Here is a 20,015-nt window from a genome sequence, read left to right as displayed (position 1 = left end):
CTTCCGTACCGACTAATTCACCCGAGAGCATTACTGCCTCACGTAGTCTCCGAAAGTTGGTCCTAGGCTCCTTCAAACTCAAAATCTCAAGGAGAGTAAATCCTTGAGACCCAAACACCCTCTCATTAAACCAACCCTCTTAGGTTGGACTCAATATTTCCTAATGCCTGTCAAACTAAAGTTTGAGTTGATTTATTTAATGCATTTCTACAACTTGTAAATAGATCAAAGGAGTCGTTGAACTCCAAATTTCTGCATCCTCCATGCGACTAATATAAAACCTCTAAATAAATTGGTAAATAAAGTGTTCTTGTTAGTGTATGCATTTTGAATATTAACAAATTAAAAGGTGATAAAGTGAAGAACATTACATCTTTTGGCTTCATGTGATCCATAAGTGCCTGATACCAATTGGCATCATGTAAATGGGGCATTGATATTATTAGAAACATTATTTAAAAGTACTAAGCTTCTTGTTTGGCTTTTGAAGGAAATCTACTTTTCATAAAAACTACAACTGATACCTTCTCAAAATTATGGTGCAATTGGTTTAGAACCCACGGTAGCGGTGCTATACCGCTTTACCAAACACATGCTAAGTATGTTTGGAATCATGTTGCAACTCAACAAAATCACAATGCAATTTATTTTTACAGTGTAAATTGAGACGCTATAAGTTCAAGCTTCTACCAAAGACACATTATTTTGCTTGGAACACTAAGTTTTCTTCATATTTGGTTGCAACTGTTTAAACATGTGAATTTTGATTCTTGGGAGCTATTTCTTACATCATGACCATCACAAGATTTAGAACAAGACATTGCATGTAGTTACTACTTCCATTATTACTTAAAGTCACGCGTCACGCCAGCCAAATTACTTACATAAATTGATAATTTAGACCAAGTGACTGAGCATGATTTAATAAATATAATATAAGTTGTGTTAATATTTTTTGTCAAATTATAAATTGTTTTACAATTTTAATGAATAACTAAAGCTATTTTCGCATTTATTATTCTACTTTTATTAATTTGTATTTTTTTTAAATAATTGGTAAATAACAATTTAGTACAATTATTCATAATTTATTTTATAATAATAAATTTATTTTTTAATATAACTTATAATAAAAACGGAAGTAGTATAAACAAAATAATCAAGGGAGGGATCACTAGTGCATTTGAGGTCTATTTTGCAATTATAAAAAAAAAAGACATTTTGAAAACAAATAATATGAGAAAATGAGTGATGCATTGACAGTGTAAAATATTTTTACACTCTCAATCAATCACCACCTATGTATTCAATTAAACAATTTTTTTATTTAAAAAAAATTTAATGACATGACACATTTATGATTTTCTATTTGATGACAGTGTAAAATTATTTTTTAACTCAAATAATATATATTTTAAATATTTAAATTAGAAAATTTTTAATTAAGATAAATAATTCATGATTTGGACCTACCAATAGAAATGTTTTAGATAAAACAATTAAGTCATACCATTTTTAAGTTGTCACTTGTATTTTTAGCAAAATGATTAAAAATTTCCAAATGTGATGTAATGGGTGGTTGGTTGTGGGCCACGCGGCGAATGAACTGTAAACAAGGGTGATAGAAAGGAAACAAATCCCAGTGTCGGTGATGCATTCTGCTAATACTCATACATTAGTGGAACTCTACCCCCTGCTTCATTATCAGATCACATCTTAAAAACTTGAATTCAAATTACACAAATAAAAAACGCGTGTAATCGGTTGCATCGCACTTACAAACTAGACATTCCAAATACAGCAAGTCAAAATCATCTTCAATTTCTACACCGATAATAATAACAATTAATTAACAACACTTACTATTGCAGCGAGTGTGTTCGTTCTACTTGCATTACATTCACATTCACATTCGCATTATCGTTTTCGCAAATCTAGGGTTCGCATTTCTTCATCCTCAGATCTAGTAGATCCCTTTCGAATTGCTATTTTCTTCGAATGCCGCTTCTGTGATATTTGCGAAAATGCATATTGTCGCTCCTTTTACTCCCGGTCAGGTACGTTTTCGGTTATGCATTTTCTCTCAGATCTTGCACCGTTTTCTGTTATCGCACGTGATTCGAAGTTTATACGCTAATTTGATGTGAGTTACTGATTGTTGTTCTGTTATTATGATGATTTTAGGTTTCGTTCTTGCTCGGGATCATTCCGGTTATTATAGCATGGATTTATTCCGAGATATTGGAGTATCGGAAAAATTCTTTGATGAAATCGTAAGTTTGATTGATCGGTTATTTCTTTGTAACGTGATTTTTTAAGTTTTTTTTCGATTGACTGTAGAATTTGCTGTGTTGTGTTATCCGTTGAGGAGTTAAGTGGTTAGACACTTCATGAGATGATTAGCATTGTTGGCTAACGTAATTTAACTTTACTTTTTGGTATAAACTTTCTTTTTTAAGCAACATATTTCATAACTTAATCTAATTAGAGTTTAATTGATATGCACTAACGGTTTACAATAATTTTAAAATTTAAGAGTGATTTAGTGGAAAACATGTGGATGATTGGTTGACGGTGTAAAATTATTTTATACCTGCATATCCTATTTTCTCTTATAGTTTTTGGCTGATTAAGTGGTAGTGTTTTGAGAGAGACAAAATCTTGTTGGAAGGTTCTCTCAGGAATGTTTCTTTTTTATCTAATGTGTTAAGAAGCGAAGGAATTAGTAACTTGTTGCTTGTATTTCTAATGGAAGTTGTTCTGTATTTTAGTAGGCACTCCGAGATAAACTTAGCTGAATTGAGTAGTGATGTTGTTAAAGATGAAGACAGAGCAGTTTTATTGGAAGCAGGATCTCAACAACCAGTATCCCCTACTCCGAAAGCTCGAAGCTTATCTACCTCACCATCAATTATCCGGTAGTGATTCATCTAGCTTTTGTTTTTGCTTGAGTGAATTGTGGTTCTGTACTTCTGTTTTTGCATAAATGAAGACTTAGTACTTGTCCGTTTATTATTTCTTCAGATTCCTCTTGATGGATGAACATTTCCTTATTGAAAACCGTTTGACACTTAGAGCCATGTAAGTGAATCGTTTTATTTATATGACAAGATATTTACTTGTGGGGATCAAACTACTAACTTCCATTTCCTTCATTCTTCCTCTGTTATAGGTCTGAATTTGGTCTTCTTTTGGCTTACTACTATTTGTGCGATCGCACGGATTTCTTTAACTCATCAAAAAAGGTTAACATTTTTACCATGTTATTCCTTTTTGTCTTTTTATTGATGCCTGGATCTGAACATGTTATTTAATAGTCAGTTCCTTAAGCAAATATTGCAGGGTGACATTTTAGCTAGATCCCAGCTGTTTTCTTCATCATGTTTCATTGTACTTGCATGTTTTGAATTGTTGCACCTCATATTTTGTTTATTTGGGTAATGATTGATAGACACTCACCTATGGCTTTCCTATGTTAGGTTTTAAACAGTTATAGGGCAAAATATTTTTGTACTTATTGAACTTCTATCATAATACTTCCAAATATTGGATGTCCATTTTCTTAATTTATATGGAAAAATTGTTGGAAATTCCGCCTTCATTGCGGTCCATCCCTAGTCGCCTAATTGCGACCCATCCCTAGTCGCCTAATTGCAGCATTTGGCCTGCCTAATTGCAGTCTCCAACCCCGCCACTGTGCTGGGTTTGAAGGGGTGCGTTTAGTCCCACATTGCTTTGAGATATGGCCTGTGTAGGGTTTATAAAGTTTGGGCAGCCCTCACCTTATAAGTCGATTTTGTAGGGATTAGTTAGACTTAGACTCAATCACACATTCTAAGAGCATAGTAATTGGTTGTGTTATGGAGATAAAATGTAATTAGTTAAAAAGTTGAAGTTAGTAGAGGTATTCGAAAAGAAACACTCTAGTCTTACTGTATATCTCTGGTTTTAGTCTCCCCCTATTTTGAATATCAACATAGATTTCCCCTGAATTTTCACGATTTTGGATTACTTGGATGGCCATTTTAAATTAGGAAAAATATTTAAGGGGGTCGGACCATTTTTTGGGAAGAGTTAACTGCCAAAAAGATTGAACTCAATAGCTGAGGGGGGAGGGAAGATTGAAAGAGAAAAGAGAAAGGTTTGAATTACTTGTTGCATTAATACAGGTACAGATTACCACCTTAGAAGCAAGTATCCAATGCATTGTAATGTTCATAGGCTAGCAAAATTTAGTATTCCACATTGTGTGTTTTGTCCATAAAAACATTAGTGTATATATTATTTGCAAAACATACTTTTCATGCACCTTTCATGCATTACTAATATGCTGTTTTTGTTGACGATCATCTGTTTTTACAGAGTTACAATAGGGATCTATTCATCTTCCTTTATTTTCTCCTCATCATAGTTTCAGCAATAACTTCATTTACAATACATCACGACAAGTCACCATTTTCTGGGAAACCCATACTTTACTTAAATAGGCATCAGACTGAAGAGTGGAAAGGCTGGATGCAGGTTAGTCTCTTTTTCAGTTCATATTTCTGAGATAGTCTCTTTGTTAATGGAAATACTTTAAAATCCATGTATACTATATATGAAGCACATTTAGTTTTGGCCTTATATTCCAGACTTTTTTCATTGCGTCTTGATTACTCAAATCTCATGAGACTAACATTCCACATTTCTACCATTTGACATTTACACAGGTATTGTTTTTGATGTACCATTATTTTGCTGCAACTGAAATCTACAATGCAATCCGTTTGTTCATTGCTGCATATGTTTGGATGACTGGGTTTGGAAACTTCTCATATTATTATGTTCGTAAAGATTTTAGCATGGCTAGATTTGCTCAGGTATGCCTATTCTTAGAATTATATATTGTTTCTATTCACATTTGGTTTGGTTTGTACTGACTACTGACTGTAACATCTTCCTTCTTTTTCTGGTTGAACAGATGATGTGGAGGCTTAATTTCTTGGTATTGTTCTGTTGTGTTGTACTTAACAACAGTTACATGTTATACTACATCTGCCCTATGCACACTCTTTTCACTCTTATGGTTTATGGGGCACTCGGTATTCTCCACAAGTACAATGAGATTGGGTTAGTCATTGCTGCAAAATTTTTTGCTTGCTTCTTGATTGTTATCTTAGTATGGGAGATACCCGGAGTCTTTGAATGGGTTTGGAGTCCGTTTACTTTCATGCTCGGTTAGTACTCCCTCTGTTCCTTTTAAGTTTTGTTTTTTTTGAAGTTTTTGTTCCTTTTATATGTCGTTTTGAAAGTTTTAGTAGTATTAATTGTTGTCTTGTCAAGATTAAGCCCCACTACTGATTGCAAAGAGAGAAATATGTGAAATGAAATAAAAATAGTTAAAGATATTACAGGAAAAGACCAATAATTTCATCAGAACTAACAAAATTGACTGGTTTTCTTATTTGTAATTATTAATATTAAAATGACAATTAAAAATGAAGGGAAGTAGGTAGTGACATTTTTTATGTTTGGGTGCATGCTTGAAAGCACAGAAGATCATGCTGACAATAATGCTTCTTTGGACTTACAGGTTATACTGATCCTGATCCATCTAAATCACAATTTCCCCGCTTGCATGAATGGCATTTTCGCTCAGGGCTTGATCGCTATATATGGATAATTGGAATGATATATGCTTACTATCATCCAACTGTGAGTTTCTCATTTTAAGTTTTTGAAATAGCCAAGGCAAATTTATCATTCACCTCCATCCTCTCTAAGATTAGTGATTATTTTGGAGTGGCTGAATATGGCTTGGTTGGGATAATCCTTCTAGCTTGTAGGAGTTTCTAAATGAAATAAAATTATTGATATCCACTTTTCAGAAAGTCCATATAAGCTGATGGCGGAGATACGCTAAATGAGAGCACTTCTAGGAAAAAATGAGATGCAGATAATTTCAAAATATATGTGAAGCTGTTTAAAAAAAATCTTAGTTCTTGCATGATTCTTAATATTTTTTTCCCTTAGTTCTTGTTTCTGGAGAATTTATCCAAATAATCTCTATGTCCGGTTTCTGCCTCTTTTCCTTTTCTTTTTCTTTTTTCATTTTAGTTGACTTCAGTAGTAACTATCACATGATATTATAGGTTGAACGATGGATGGAGAAATTGGAGGAAACTGAAATCAAACGCAGAATATCAATCAAAGCTGCTGTCGTGCTAATATCTTTAGTGGTATAATATATATATTTTTAATTTTTGAGTACAATGTTGTTGAACTAATATACATTTGTTTTGTTTTATTTTTGTGACCCTAACCTGCTTGAAATAATTTCTAGATGGGTTATTTTTGGTTTGAGCATATATACAAGCTTGACAAGGTCACTTACAACAAATACCATCCTTATACCTCTTGGATTCCCATAACGTATGCCTATGTTTCCTTGATGCATCATTTTTGGGCCTTGAGCCATTCAATACCTTTCTAGTGTTTAACGTGCCATTTATTTATTTTACAGAGTTTACATATGCTTGCGCAATGTTACACAAAGTTTTCGTAGCTTTTCGCTGACTCTTTTTGCGTAAGTTGTCTTTGTACACCATAACTTTATTAGCCTCTCTCTTGCTCCTTTCACTTAGCATACATTTAAAGATTAGCCTCTCTCTTGCGTAAGTATTTATGTATTCCATTATGGTAACTACTTTGTTTAAGGTTATTAATTATGAACAAATTTTCTATTGCTTCTATTTTCCTAGATGGCTTGGAAAGGTTACACTGGAGACTTACATCTCCCAGATTCATATCTGGTTAAGGTATTCAGAAGCTGATTTCTTGCTTGTAGCTTTTATTGGGGCCTTACTAGAAATAGTTCATATTTTTCTTGATAGATTTGAGAGGTGTTTGATACCCACTGAAATGCCCAACGATCTTAGATTTCTAGACATGAAAATACCTAGATCAAGGATGATAGGGAACTTAGAACTCACTTGCTTGGCACGGTATCACATAGATTCCTAAATTCTTGAATGCGCTTGTTTGGTTATGCCTTTCAATGTCATGTAACTTTGAATTCTGTTTTTTGAAAGACTGAATTTCTCGAAACACTATTTTCCAATTTGTACGTATGAATCTTGCAAAAAACAATTGTTATACATAAATTTACCTTTGCATAAAACTATCAAATATCTACTAGAATTATAACAATGAACTAAAATAATGCATTGTTCTACAAATAGGATGAACCAGTAGTTACTATTAAAAACTCAGCTTTTCAGTTAATCCTTTTAATATCTTAATGAATGTCAAAAGGGGGGAAATCCTTGACAAACATGCATAGGCACAAGCGCAGAAGGATTTATGTATGCATGCCCAATGCTACTTTTGTATGTAATTTATTTATTTATTTATCCTAATGACATAATTGTTCTTTCTTTGATTGGTTGATTTCAGATCAGGCATTCCAGATGGTCAACCCAAGTTATTGCTTTCCCTGATCCCAGACTACCCAATGTTGAACTTCCTGCTTACTACTTCCATATATGTTGCAGTAAGTAAACACCACCTATGGATTTAATTTCTGTATTTTTATTTATTCTGGTTTTAAAGTTCTACTTGCCTGCAGATTTCCTATAGGCTCTTTCAGCTGACCAATACACTGAAAAATGCATTTGTGCCTAGCAAAGATGACAAGCGTCTGCTACACAACATAATTACAGGGACAACAATCTCTGTTGTTTTATATTCATTATCCTTTGCCTTCCTTACGATACCCCAAGTCTTGGTAAGTATTATTACACTGACTTGATATGGTCTGAGTAAGGTTATTATCCTTGCATCCTTGTCATTTTCTGTCAACTATTTTAAGTTGATGATTTGTTCATGCTAACATACACAACACATAAGCTGGGAATATGATTTTCATACATGTAAATGAACACAATTTGAGGGTAACACATGATAATAGGGACAATAAAGTGATAATTCGGATGGCAGGAAAGTGACAGGAACTGGTATTTTAATTACAGAGAAATAGGGACAACCCTACTTATAAAGATAGAAGATTGCTTCCTATACCTCTTGATAACCTGTTGGCCAGAGAATCAAGTATACCTCTTTTCCATGAGAATCAAAAGACTGACTTAATTTTGGAAATTCCACCCCTGCCCTTCCTCTCTCCCCCTCATACGCATTCCTTATTAATTCTTAACATGGTATCAACAAGAAGGCCCCACTCTGCAAACCTTGTTCAGCAGTTCATGTAGTGGAAGCTTAGTCCCCTAGTCAAGTGGTTTTGTTGTTGGACGGATTGCCTCTCCATCATAGTATTGTCTACCTTTGTCCGAGTTTTGTGGTCTAGTAGTTTAGGTGGGGAAGTTTATTTGAGAAACCCTGACCCAAAAACTCTGCTATTATTGAAAACTCGTCCCTCACTGTGCTAGAATCTGAGGATAGTGGATCCAACAGCAGTAGGGGCTTGGTTGCACTAAACAAAATCCTAACCTACATGGCTCCCCTTCGTTTCCACCTCTTAGTTTCCAGCGCCAGTTCCACTTCTGCTTTATTCTGCTTTTATTCCTCTCTCATGCGACCCATTGCAACATTTTTGACCCTTTTCTTAACTTTTCTTTCCCTTTTTACCCAGAAGATCTTTTCAAATACACTTCAATTCTATACTATTTTTTGCATCTGTTCCTTCTCTTCTACTCCACTTCCAATTTCCATGAGCATTTTTCTTAACTAACCAAGTCCTTCCAATTTCTACAGCAGGAAGATAGGAGATAGAAGGGAAAAATGCGTCTGTTACTTCTCTTCCACTCCAGTTCCCTAACTAACCAAAACCTTCTAATTTCCAATGTTCCATCATCCACCATACCCTTTGTAGCATTTTTCTCCTACTATTTCTGTTTCCTCAATTGGTTTCTCACCTTGCTTGTGATTGTGATACCATGTTCTTTTTTCTCCTCTCACTATAGTTCTGGTTCTTGATTTCCTTCAATCTTCTTGCTCTCATAGTTTTAGTATCCTTTATTGGATCTTAAGACAAGCATCCTTCATTAATCTTTTAAAACATGCAACCTCTTTCCCCAACTCTCCAAGAATGTCAAGAATCTGGTTATGTATTTTTGAGGAACTTTGACAACTCATGAATCCATCCATGTGCACTCCCTACAGCTCCATGATTGGAGCACTGATGAGATGATATTCATCCATGACAAGAGAGATTCCCTCCTAGTTCCTCCCTCTTATTTACTTATTTCTACAACTTAGCATAATCCTCTGCTATCCAGCTAACTAAGTGTTTTCTATCTGAAAGCTGTATGCATTCATGCACGCCCTATAAATAAGTTGCTTACATACAGTAAATAAATATGCAATCTGCTTTTGTTCAATAATTTGAATTTTATATTTGCATCTAGCTGCATTATGCATCTATCTAAATACTCGTAAATTTGCAGGTTTGAGTATTTAAACATGTATAGTATATGTTGCGCAAGTTTCCATGAACACTGAAAAAAGCTGTGCAACGGCTGCGGTTGGGTTGTCAAGTATTTAGAAAAAGATGCAAGTCTTCATACCCATACTCCCCCAACACCCAAAAAAAATCTACAAAATGAAGAAGGAACCCTTTCTTTCTAATAGGTGTTAGTTGCTGCAATTTTAGAAAATTGTATAAAAAATGGGTGAGAAGAGGGCGATGGATGGTATGTCTTTTGTTAGTTATGCAACATCATTCTTTTTGCTAGTGTTGTAAAATAATGTCTCTAATACCATTTGCCATTATGTCAAGTCTTTGATTGGTAGTTATGAGGGAAAGAGTTGGAGGAAGGGAAGATATAAGAATCCCTCACTTTCTCTGGGAGTGTTCTTGAAGGGGTTAAATTAGAATACTTAGTAAATTTTTGTTCAGTTTATCACGAAAAGAATTAATGAATTTGAAATTTTATTCAAAGACCTTCAAAACTTTTCTTCAGTGAATTTGAAATTAATGTACTCGTGTTTATAAACATGACATCAATTAACACAAAAATTATGAACACGCAACCTTGTGTTGATCAACTTATTTAGTGTCCAGACAGAGAAAAAAAAACTTATTTTAACGTCTCCATCGCAAATGCCCCTATCAAACAGAATTACGTTTCTTGACCGTGACCCTTGCACTCTTCGTACTTGATGCCATACATAATAAGAAAGTCACTTATTTTTATAAGAAATTACGTAAGAAAATTGCAAAGAGGACAATAAGCAGCTTATAGAGCATATTCTTAATAAAAGAAATATTGCTTAGCATATTCTTTTTCTGCTACCTCTACAGAGGTTCCCAATCTTCAATAACCTACAAACAATAAGTCATAAAAAATATATACAAGTGCATTACATCAAGCATAATCTAATATGAATAATCATCGTAACCAGATTATACACTAATTAATTAACTACAATTTGATCTTCCTTGCTTTCTAATTTCCTAGCTTGGAACAATGACACTGGAAAAGACATGGACAAACCAACCAAAGACTTGAAGGTAACAAACGTCCCCCCTTTAACTGGCTTGACATAAATCTCATTCAAAGTAAACCAAACCAAGAAATCTCTAGCCTTCACACCAGTAAGTTTCTTGATCTTGTTTGGCTCCATATAAGCAGTAACAACTGAATCATAACCAACAACAATATTATCAAACTTACTCTCCATCTTCTTCCCAAGCTTGAGCCAAACAAAGCCTAGTTCCTTCACATGCCCACATTCTTCAATGTCTTGTATGGTTAATAATCCATCTGGTAGACCTTTTTCTGCCAGCAATAGAGAGAATTTCTCCCTGCAAACTTTGTCACCATAATACACCTCTGCTCTGGCTTTCAACTCTTCGGTTACCAAAGGCATTGCTTGAAGGTTTGTGTATTAAACAAAGGTTTTGGTGTTGGTGGTGATTATTGGGGGTGCTAGAACATGAAAATACATATATAGGACCGAACAGTTTTTTTTGTTAATAATATATATTATGTTGGGACCAAATAGTTCAAGGTTCTTCTTTTCTTACCGAACAGTCTAGAGATAAATTTAAGAGGTTTATATAACAATCTTTTTGATGCTGTCTATTCTATTATATATCCTAAGGAAACTAGAATGTATTATATGATTGTTTAAGGTTTTGTTTTACCAAAGTTTATAAGCATATTCTCCCGATTTCTTAATAGATATTTTTAAATTTTTTTTTTTTATAATCTTCTTCATATGTTGAAAAGTTAAATATTGTAAATAAAAAATAATCTTCACTACTGTAATTTATATATATAAACTAGTGGGAAACCCGTGCGTCCGCACGGGTTCTGGTGTTGGTTTGTGTATCGTTTTGCCAAGAATAAAAAATGAGAAAAAAAATTTGAATCCATTAAAAAAATTAGAATAGGTGAATGAATTTCTTATTAAATAAATATATGAAATGGGAAAAAAATTAGAATAGGTGAATGAATTTATTAGTATATATAACAATGGAATAAACATGGGTTGATATTAAAAAATTGTAGAAATAAAAATAATGGGGTGAGTATTTAAATATTGAGTTATAAATAATTAAGGAGAGAAAAGAAATAATTAAAATGTTTATGTAGTCAAAATTAGTAGAACCTATATGTCAATAGTTGGAAAAAAAAATTGAAATACAAAAAGGGCAATTAAAAAACCAGTAATAGAGTTTATAAAAAATGAACTTGACATCACAAAGTAGTAAAGACAAATATTCCCAATTAGTAATGTATGTCATATAAAAGTTGCAAAAATTTTGTTTTTGTTAAAAAGGACAAAAAAAATATTACCTTTAATGGGCCCAACATAAAGATATTAGGCTAAATATAGTATTAATGGGCCCAAGACCTATGCATGCAATAGAAGAACATAGAAGAACATAGAAGGTTGGAACTTGGAAGCATAAGTTCAGTTACATCTTTTCCCGACAAGTTAGGGTTTCTGGAAGGTGAGCCAAAGTTTGTCGTCGGAGCAACCATCCTTATTCGCGGTTCAATGACGGAATCCGGGCATATCAAATCCCCCAACGGTTAGTTGCATGTATTTCTATTGTTCTGATATTGTATTAGTTATGCAGATTTTGCCTAAATGTGAGCAGCTTTCATGGGTTTATGTTGTTATGAGTCTGATGCTCATCTTTGTCGTTTTAATGTCTCCATATCTTGTTGAAATATCAGGACCAAAGAACAACTCCGAATGGAGGACAACTGGGAAAGGCTCAAAATAAGTAGTTTCAAAATATAATCCTTACATAAGATGACCCAAAATAATAGCAGGCAAGATAATATTTTCAACTATTTTTCAATCTTCACTAATTTCCTGGTGATTCTGGCTGGTTTCTTAAGTTTAGTCGAAGACAAATCTCCTTCGCTGTGTGTTGCATGACATGTAGATTCAATGGATGGATCGGGGCTCTGTCTTTTTGCCGTAGGTGTGACCGGTTCACCGTGCAATTTGGAAGTTATTTCAGGATCCTGCAGTTAAAAATAAGTGAGAATGAAGTAAATTGATGGCGGTTAATAAGTGGCATTTGTATAGGACTCAAAACCACACCGTAACAATGTCGGAATCATCAACAGGAACAGCCTCATCAACACTCTCTTTTATCTAAAAAATCACAAATAAAAGAAATTCATAAATAAAAGTCGAGATGTATTCAACAAAATTAGAAGACAATATTAGACGCAGAGCAAGACAAACGTTACATGGTTCACTGGGGCAGAAAGCTGTTGTGAATTAACTGTAGTCGCCTCCACCCATTCAGATTTTAGTTGATCCACAACAGGTTTATCTTTCACTAACATGATGACCGAGCAATTAGACCAATCTGGTTGCCACTTGACCTTGAAGGCAAGTTCCTGTTCAAGGAGCTTGTCGAGTGCCAGGGGAAAATCGAGGGGATCAAATATTCCAGCCTACATAACAATGAAGAAATGCACCGTGAGTAATTATATGCAGTAATTATACACCCTTGTTGTACCGGTATGCTATTAAAATCATGTGCCAAAAAGAAGTTGGTACCTGAAACATTGTTTCGCGCATATGAGCAGCCGAGACTTCCAATAGGTCTTCACTCTCCTTGTCCCATAAAACAAACTTGCATTTTGTACCAGCATGAAGAACACCCACCTCTATTTTATACCTAAGTTTGAAGCGTTACAATTGTAAGTTAACAATAAACAGACAAAGATGTTGTGTAAAGAAGTTGATGAAACAATATTTTGGTGTTTATACCTGAAAATGGCAGTTTCAGTCTCATGTCCCTTGACACACTTGTACGGAGGTCTATCACCAGTGACTTTATTTGGGCACTCATGGCATGCCTGGTAGTACCAGCCATATTTTGAAGCAACAATTTTTGCAATTGTAGCAACCGTGGCACAAAAAGTAGTCTGAATTTACAACATTGCGGTAAACAGAAAATCAAATATAATAAAAGTTAGACTATATATGAAAAAAAATAAAAGACAGATTAGTACGTCTTTGAGTTTAACTATCTGCTCAAGTGGAAGAAGAACAACATTAGACAACAACTTTTGGGTAGGTGATTGGCGAGAACTATATGAGTTTTGCGACCTTCCCTGAGACTGATGACTGAGAAGGCCTGAGACAGCCACTATAGTATCCTGTGTAAGCCTGAAGACGAAAAAAACATTGTCAGATTTAACAACGAAACAACGAAGGATGATACAAAGTGCAGGAAATTGTAGTAAATTAAATCAGTACATTTTGGCAAATTGTTTGATTGTCTCCACGTCTTCATTAATAGCCAATTTGGTGACATTGTAAGTGTTGGTAACAGATAGAGGATATTTGCCTGAAAAGACAAAATAAGTGAATAACATTATGTACTTGAAAACATAAAACACACTTTATGAACCGTAGGAACCAGTACGGGAGTATTTTATACCAAAAGCTTCTTTGACCTTTGCATATTGAATCATAACCACAACAGGAATTGCAGTATCGACCTGCTGTTCAACGTAGTTCATAAACTGCACCGCGTACGCCTCCCATAACGTAACCGTGATAGTGTTGTTGCTACAGAAATGCACATATAACCATCAGTAAACATATAAGATATAAAGGGCTACCATAATCTTGCATGAAAGGTAACAATCAAACTTTAAACCTCAAGTCGCGAATGACAAAGTTGACCTGTTGCTTTTTACTTCCAACCTGGACCTGTGTGTACCCAATTTCATCAACCACTCCGATAACATCTGTACAAGTCATTGGGAAAACGTGGATCAGGTTAAACCAAACGTGAGATGCAGAGTTCTACATAGAGGATGAGTGACTCCCAAAACGTAAATAGAGTTTAACCTAAAAGTTGATCCTTATTCCATTTCCCAGTTAAAATATCAAGAAAAGGAGTGAGTCTGCAAGCCTTTTCCTGAATCTGATGCACATTTCTATCCCCAACTTTTGTCCCACCAGTAAATCTAAGGAGGTACTTGTGAGCAGAAGGTTTGAACAGCAGATCATTCAGCTGAACTTGGAAGTTCGCAATAGTGTAAGTATCATTAACAACAAACACCGAATCAAAATTTTGCCTGTAAACGGGAGGTACGATAACATGGATATCACTTCCCTATATAAAACAAAAGAAAAATAATCCATCAATATACAATAAACCATAAGAATGTTGCCTACAGGAAGCGATAAAAAACACCAAAAATACACTCTTTAACACCTCCATGCAACCAAATATAAACTTATTAGAACAAAGACACACGGTTTCCACAAAACAAAAGAGGAATACAAAATATTCGACATTAACGCTTCCCAATAACCCAATCTCAACCTTCCAAAACCAATAATATAGCAACTCACGAACCGTTTATACGAAAACAACGAAAAATGATGGCTTTTCGTAAAAATGTTGAAACTAACCTCAGAATCATAAACAACCATTTCAAAATGTTCCCTGTTGTTAGAGATGACACTCCACTTGTGATGTATTTTAACAGCAACTTTCCAAAGTTCCTTTTCATCGTTAACATCAGAGATCTTTTCCAACGGTCGTGCCATCTTCTTGCCTCAACTTAGGGTTCAAACAATGGTTGGCTACAGTTTCGGTGGCAGAAGAAGTTTTTCAATGGTTTTTAGGGTTTGAAAGGTGGAGGTTGAGAGAACGGTGAGTGACAGAAGAGGAAGAGGGAGAAAGTCTCCAAGATTGCATATGGGATTGTGATTGGAAAGCAACATTGGGAGTAAGGAAAACATGGAAAAGGGTGCAGATTGTGTCTAGAGGAGCAAATTGCTTTACCCGGTTCGGTTAGAGTAGAAGCATAAGGACAAATAGTACACAAGTTGACCAATAGAAAGAGCAAAATAAGCAACTAACAGTTAGATCTTGGCCAAAGTCAGAATTTAGTCACCAAAAGTAAATTTTGGACACAATTTAACCCCCAAAATAATAGGTGTAATTTTTTAACAAAAGGGCAAATATGTATTAACCAGGTACTTGTATTTTCTTATTTTATAGATATTTATTTAATGTTGCTAATTTTAATAATATATATCTTTAATTTTATTTTTGACGACTATCAGCGTTATTCCTTATTTTTGTCAATATTCTCTCCTCTTCTATTTTTTTTAAGGAAAACATCTTTTTCATATTCTTTGTTAGAATGGTATCATTCATTTTTGTATACCGATTATTTAAAGCATAAACAGCAGATATTCTTATTAAAAAAATGACATATTTGAAATGGATACGTAATTTTTGGTGTTGTGGATAATGAATGAAAGTATTAAAAATATTTTAAAAGATGACATATTATAATAATATTAAAAAGAAATATATATTATTAAGAGAATTTCTCAATTCTTTCTATATATTTTTTAAGATCTCTAAAAAAATTCTATTTTAATCATGTCCGAAAAGATTCCGAAGTTTATTACAAAATAAATAGGAAAACAACTCCGCAAAAAAACAAAAAAATTACGAACCAAATAAATTACGAGAAATAGCAAATGATCTTTGCTAAATTCGTAAAAGATAAAGTTGGAATTAGTAATTTTTTCTAAAACCGTCCATTTTCAAATCAAAATCTTAATATTCCAAACTGTATTATCGACATTATATCCATCATTCCGAAAGTAAATACAATTACGTAATAGCCTAATAGACCAAGAAGTTGCAAGGGAAATAACTCTCAATTTTCCCTCCTTAAGTTTCTTTCCTTTAAATAATCTTCACCACTTTACAATTGAAAAAAGAGTGATCCCTATTCTCCAAATCTATACCACAAAAAGCGCACTTTAAACTATTTAAAGGAAAGACACTACCTATAATATTCAAAAGATTCTTCGTTGGAAGTCTATTCACAAAAAGTCTCTAGCAAAAAAAGCCTTGATTTTGTAAGGAACTTCCAAATTCCAAACCTTGCGCATCACGTCATCATACCTATTCTAGGGCCCAAAAGGAGTACGGAAATTAGCGTAAAAGTCATAACAAGAAGATACCGAAAAAACTCCGACGGGTCCGCGGTCCATCACATCTTGTCATGATCGGACTCCACCACCCCGATACTTCTTAATTTTGAATAGAGAGATGTGAGGGATGCCCAATCAACCAGGTTCAACAAGAAATCCCTAATGCCAAAATCTCCCAAAAACCACAGATTGTCGCGCCAACCCCCTTACCGGCTACCGACACTTTTTTCAAGCAAGATATCACATAAAGATCCGAAAACTCCTCACACAAACTAGTCTCCTCCAACCAAATAGCTTCCCATAATGGAGTATGAAAGCCATTATCCAATCCAAACTTACACAAAGCCACCATCAGATCCTTACTAGATAAAGCACCTATCTTTATAATATCCTTCCACCAAATAGATTGAGAAAGAGGAACAAAACCACTACCAACACCACAAGAAGTCTTCATGGAAATGTCGCCGTACCGAGCTTTCAGCAAACATACCAAAGATTATCAAAAAAATGACTTTTGTTGATATTCGTTGAATAATTCCCCGTTTTGTGTATAAATAAGTATACTTTGTGAATAGTTGTATTTTCAAATAATTTTATACCTTTTGATAGTTTTTGTCTTTTTGTAGGTATTCTTGTGTATTTGGAGCATGAGCAATAAAGTGTCGAAGACACGACTTCAAACGCGCGATTTTAAGCAACGAAACCAACTCATCAACGAATAAGGCTCAAAATCAAAGAATAATAAATCATCAATTTGGTTGATATTTTGTCACTGTTAGATAATAAATTGAATAACCTTTCCACCGCTTCGAACCGGGCGCAAATCGGAGTTACGGTTCTCAAGTTATGGAAAAAACACTTGTGCTGATTTTTTCATGACAGCATAGTGGGCGCGTAGCGCCCTCCTGCGCGCGATGCCTACTGTACCAGATTCAAAAGTGCATAAATAGGGGAAAAATATATTTTTTTAGGTTATGGTTTTGGGGTATTTGTTCCTAATCCATCAAACCTTCATTTTTTTGGTCTAGATAGCTTAGAAAACACCATTGGAGCTTGCATTTGGATGATCGGAGGTGGATTGCTCATCAATCGGAGCTGACAACCCGTGAGATGTTTGGTTTATATTCTTCTCTTCTCTTTGTATTTCTCTTTTGTTGAGTTTGTATGTAAATTACTCTAAACCCATGGATGTTTGTTACTCTTTCTACTAGTTGTATAAAGTTTGCTTTACAAATCTTAATCGGTGTTTTCTTGATCTTTTTGCTTAAATGCTGTGGATTTGTGTTGTTGTAGAAATAGACAACACAAATATTGATTAGAGGGATATCTGTTAGCTTTAGATTCTATAGATAGGATTGGGGTTAACATCTACATAATATCTAAGTTTAATGTCTCTGTGTTGTTCGATCGGTTGAGACATCGTCGAAGGAGCAATATGGTTGAACTCTCGTCGGTGTTGTAGAAATGGACATTGATGTGAGGGATATGTGGTGAATCTGATGAGTATTGTAGATTGAGTGCAGCGGAGTGATAAATCTAAGTTTGTGAGGAGTAGTTTAGATTCGAACCATATAAGTTATTCTCTATCAAGAATGAATTCTTTTTATGTTCATATGTTATATTTTCCTTGTTTACTTAACACCCATTTAACTCAAACTCAAGAACTAAGAATCCATCGAACGACATTTCGGTTGCACTGATCCATGTGGACACGATAATTTTCCGGATAAATACTTCCAAAACTTTTGTTGCTTGCCGCTTTACCGCTTCAACAGGTGGGTTATTATGTTTTTTCTTACTTTTAGGATAATTTATTACTTTTGTAAATAATACTTTTGGCGAAAATAATATACATTGTATGTTGGAAGAAAATTGATTTATGCCATTTCCCTTAGGTTGTGATGATAACAAAGTATTTAATGAACAATTAGGTATACTAACATATGTTCAAGTGTGCATGATCATTAGTCAAAGAATTTATCGAACTCTGACTCTAATAGAAACATTTGAAGAGAAGCGTGAGACTCAAATTATGAAAGATCAGAATCTGACGATTCAAATTCTGAATGATAAGATTATGATGTCTCACAACTAGGTAACCCGATTTCTGGTGGAAACTCATACTCTGAAGACCATGTGCAAAGGAACTCAACCTTTGACCCAGACACGGTTTAAAAATAGGAAAAAACCGTTTGAAAAAAAAATATTAAAAGAGGGACTAATATGACTCCGTTATATTTTGTAAGGCATAATGACATTTTTTCTCAGGGACTAATTTGGACTCACCCTTTTTCGTGAGGGACTAAAATGGGTCTTCACTGACACTCCAGTCACTGTTCAAAAGTAAGAAAAAACCGGTTTGAAAACAAATATTAGTAGAGGGACTAACATGTCTCGGTTAAATTTTGTAAGGGATTTAATAGGATTTTTTTCTCATGGACTAATCTGACCTCTACGGTTTTTATGAGGGACTAAAATGGGTATTCACCCTTCTTTTTATTTCTAAATTTAACATCTATAGATTGTTCTTCGTAATGAAGATCCTTGTAGACATTGATCTACGAGTAGATGTGAACGTATCTAAGAGATATCAGCTGTAGACTCTTAATTTTAATCTTCATCTTTTAATTCTTTCTTTTGCTACTATTTAATATAATTGAACTTAGAGAATTGATTGTACGATTTACTATAAGTAAGAATCAATGCTTAAAATTGATGCATATTATTATACTATATTTGTAACTATGTGGATGTCAACCAATTGAAAAATAAATTCATACTTTATAAATGGTGGTCTGATAAACGTATAATGTGAATGCAGACAGGACCCGTGTGATGACACGAGTATCTTTATCTTCTTTTAATTAAAATTTGTATTTTTTAAGATTAAAATAAAGAATTTTGTTTATATATATATATATATATATATATATATATATATATGTATATATATATATATATATATATGTATACATACATATATATGTATATATGTATACATACATATATATGTATACATATATATACATATATATGTATATACATATATATGTATATATATGTATACATATATATGTATACATATATATCTATAGATATATATATATATATATCTATATATATATATATATGTATATATATATATGTATATATATGTATACATACATATATATCTATATATGTATATCTATAGATGTATACATACATATATATCTATAGATATATATGTATACATATGTATATATATATATATATATATATATATATATATATATATATATATATATATATATATATATATATATATATATATATATATATATATATATATATATATATATAGAATATAATAAAGCAAGATAAATTTTTTGGCAAGTTTACTATTTGTCAAATTTTTAGACTCCATGCTATTTTTATGTTTGCTATTAGTAGAAAGTTTTTATAATTAATTATAAATAATTTTTTAATCTTTAATTAATTATTTTATTAATTTTTAATTACTCATAATGATACTATCTAGGACAACTCAATAGTCACGTTGAGAGATGTAAAGTTATTGG

General features: G+C 33.4%; 3 protein-coding genes across 4 annotated transcripts; 1 reads left to right on the top strand and 2 right to left on the bottom strand.

Annotated features, from left to right (window-relative positions):
• The first annotated feature begins 1,649 nt into the window (after positions 1 to 1,649).
• On the top strand, positions 1,650 to 9,937 carry LOC131630690 (protein REDUCED WALL ACETYLATION 2). Of its 2 annotated transcripts, none has more exons than XM_058901449.1 (16): positions 1,650 to 2,057; positions 2,185 to 2,273; positions 2,775 to 2,918; positions 3,025 to 3,081; positions 3,173 to 3,245; positions 4,363 to 4,521; positions 4,713 to 4,862; positions 4,964 to 5,219; positions 5,576 to 5,697; positions 6,135 to 6,221; positions 6,326 to 6,414; positions 6,506 to 6,568; positions 6,744 to 6,800; positions 7,438 to 7,534; positions 7,610 to 7,768; positions 9,444 to 9,937. In XM_058901449.1, exons 1-16 carry the CDS (start codon positions 2,025 to 2,027, stop codon positions 9,447 to 9,449), a joined length of 1,641 nt encoding a protein of 546 aa, XP_058757432.1. In that variant the 5' UTR covers positions 1,650 to 2,024; the 3' UTR covers positions 9,450 to 9,937. The 2 variants fall into 2 exon arrangements, with proteins under 2 accessions (XP_058757432.1, XP_058757424.1); XM_058901441.1 differs by having other exon boundaries at positions 1,652 to 2,057; positions 2,772 to 2,918.
• Positions 9,938 to 10,247: 310 nt separating this feature from the next.
• On the bottom strand, positions 10,248 to 10,972 carry LOC131630704 (uncharacterized). Its single transcript, XM_058901457.1, has one exon. The coding sequence runs from the start codon at positions 10,867 to 10,869 to the stop codon at positions 10,414 to 10,416; it is 456 nt and encodes a 151-aa protein (XP_058757440.1). The 5' UTR covers positions 10,870 to 10,972; the 3' UTR covers positions 10,248 to 10,413.
• Positions 10,973 to 12,305: 1,333 nt separating this feature from the next.
• Positions 12,306 to 15,045, bottom strand: LOC131658542 (uncharacterized). The gene is made up of 11 exons (XM_058927842.1): positions 14,908 to 15,045; positions 14,338 to 14,605; positions 14,144 to 14,234; positions 13,922 to 14,052; positions 13,738 to 13,828; positions 13,491 to 13,647; positions 13,246 to 13,403; positions 13,033 to 13,153; positions 12,717 to 12,926; positions 12,565 to 12,618; positions 12,306 to 12,485 (listed from the first exon to the last, which is right to left on the bottom strand). The coding sequence occupies exons 1-11, from the start codon at positions 15,043 to 15,045 to the stop codon at positions 12,306 to 12,308; spliced, it is 1,599 nt and encodes a 532-aa protein (XP_058783825.1).
• Positions 15,046 to 20,015: the final 4,970 nt, after the last annotated feature.

This window comes from Vicia villosa, linkage group LG1 (genome assembly GCF_029867415.1).
Source record: "Vicia villosa cultivar HV-30 ecotype Madison, WI linkage group LG1, Vvil1.0, whole genome shotgun sequence".
NCBI classification, from domain to species: Eukaryota; Viridiplantae; Streptophyta; class Magnoliopsida; order Fabales; family Fabaceae; genus Vicia; species Vicia villosa.
The sequence above is the reverse complement of the archived record's forward strand: the minus strand, read 5'-3'. Positions and strand labels throughout refer to the sequence as shown.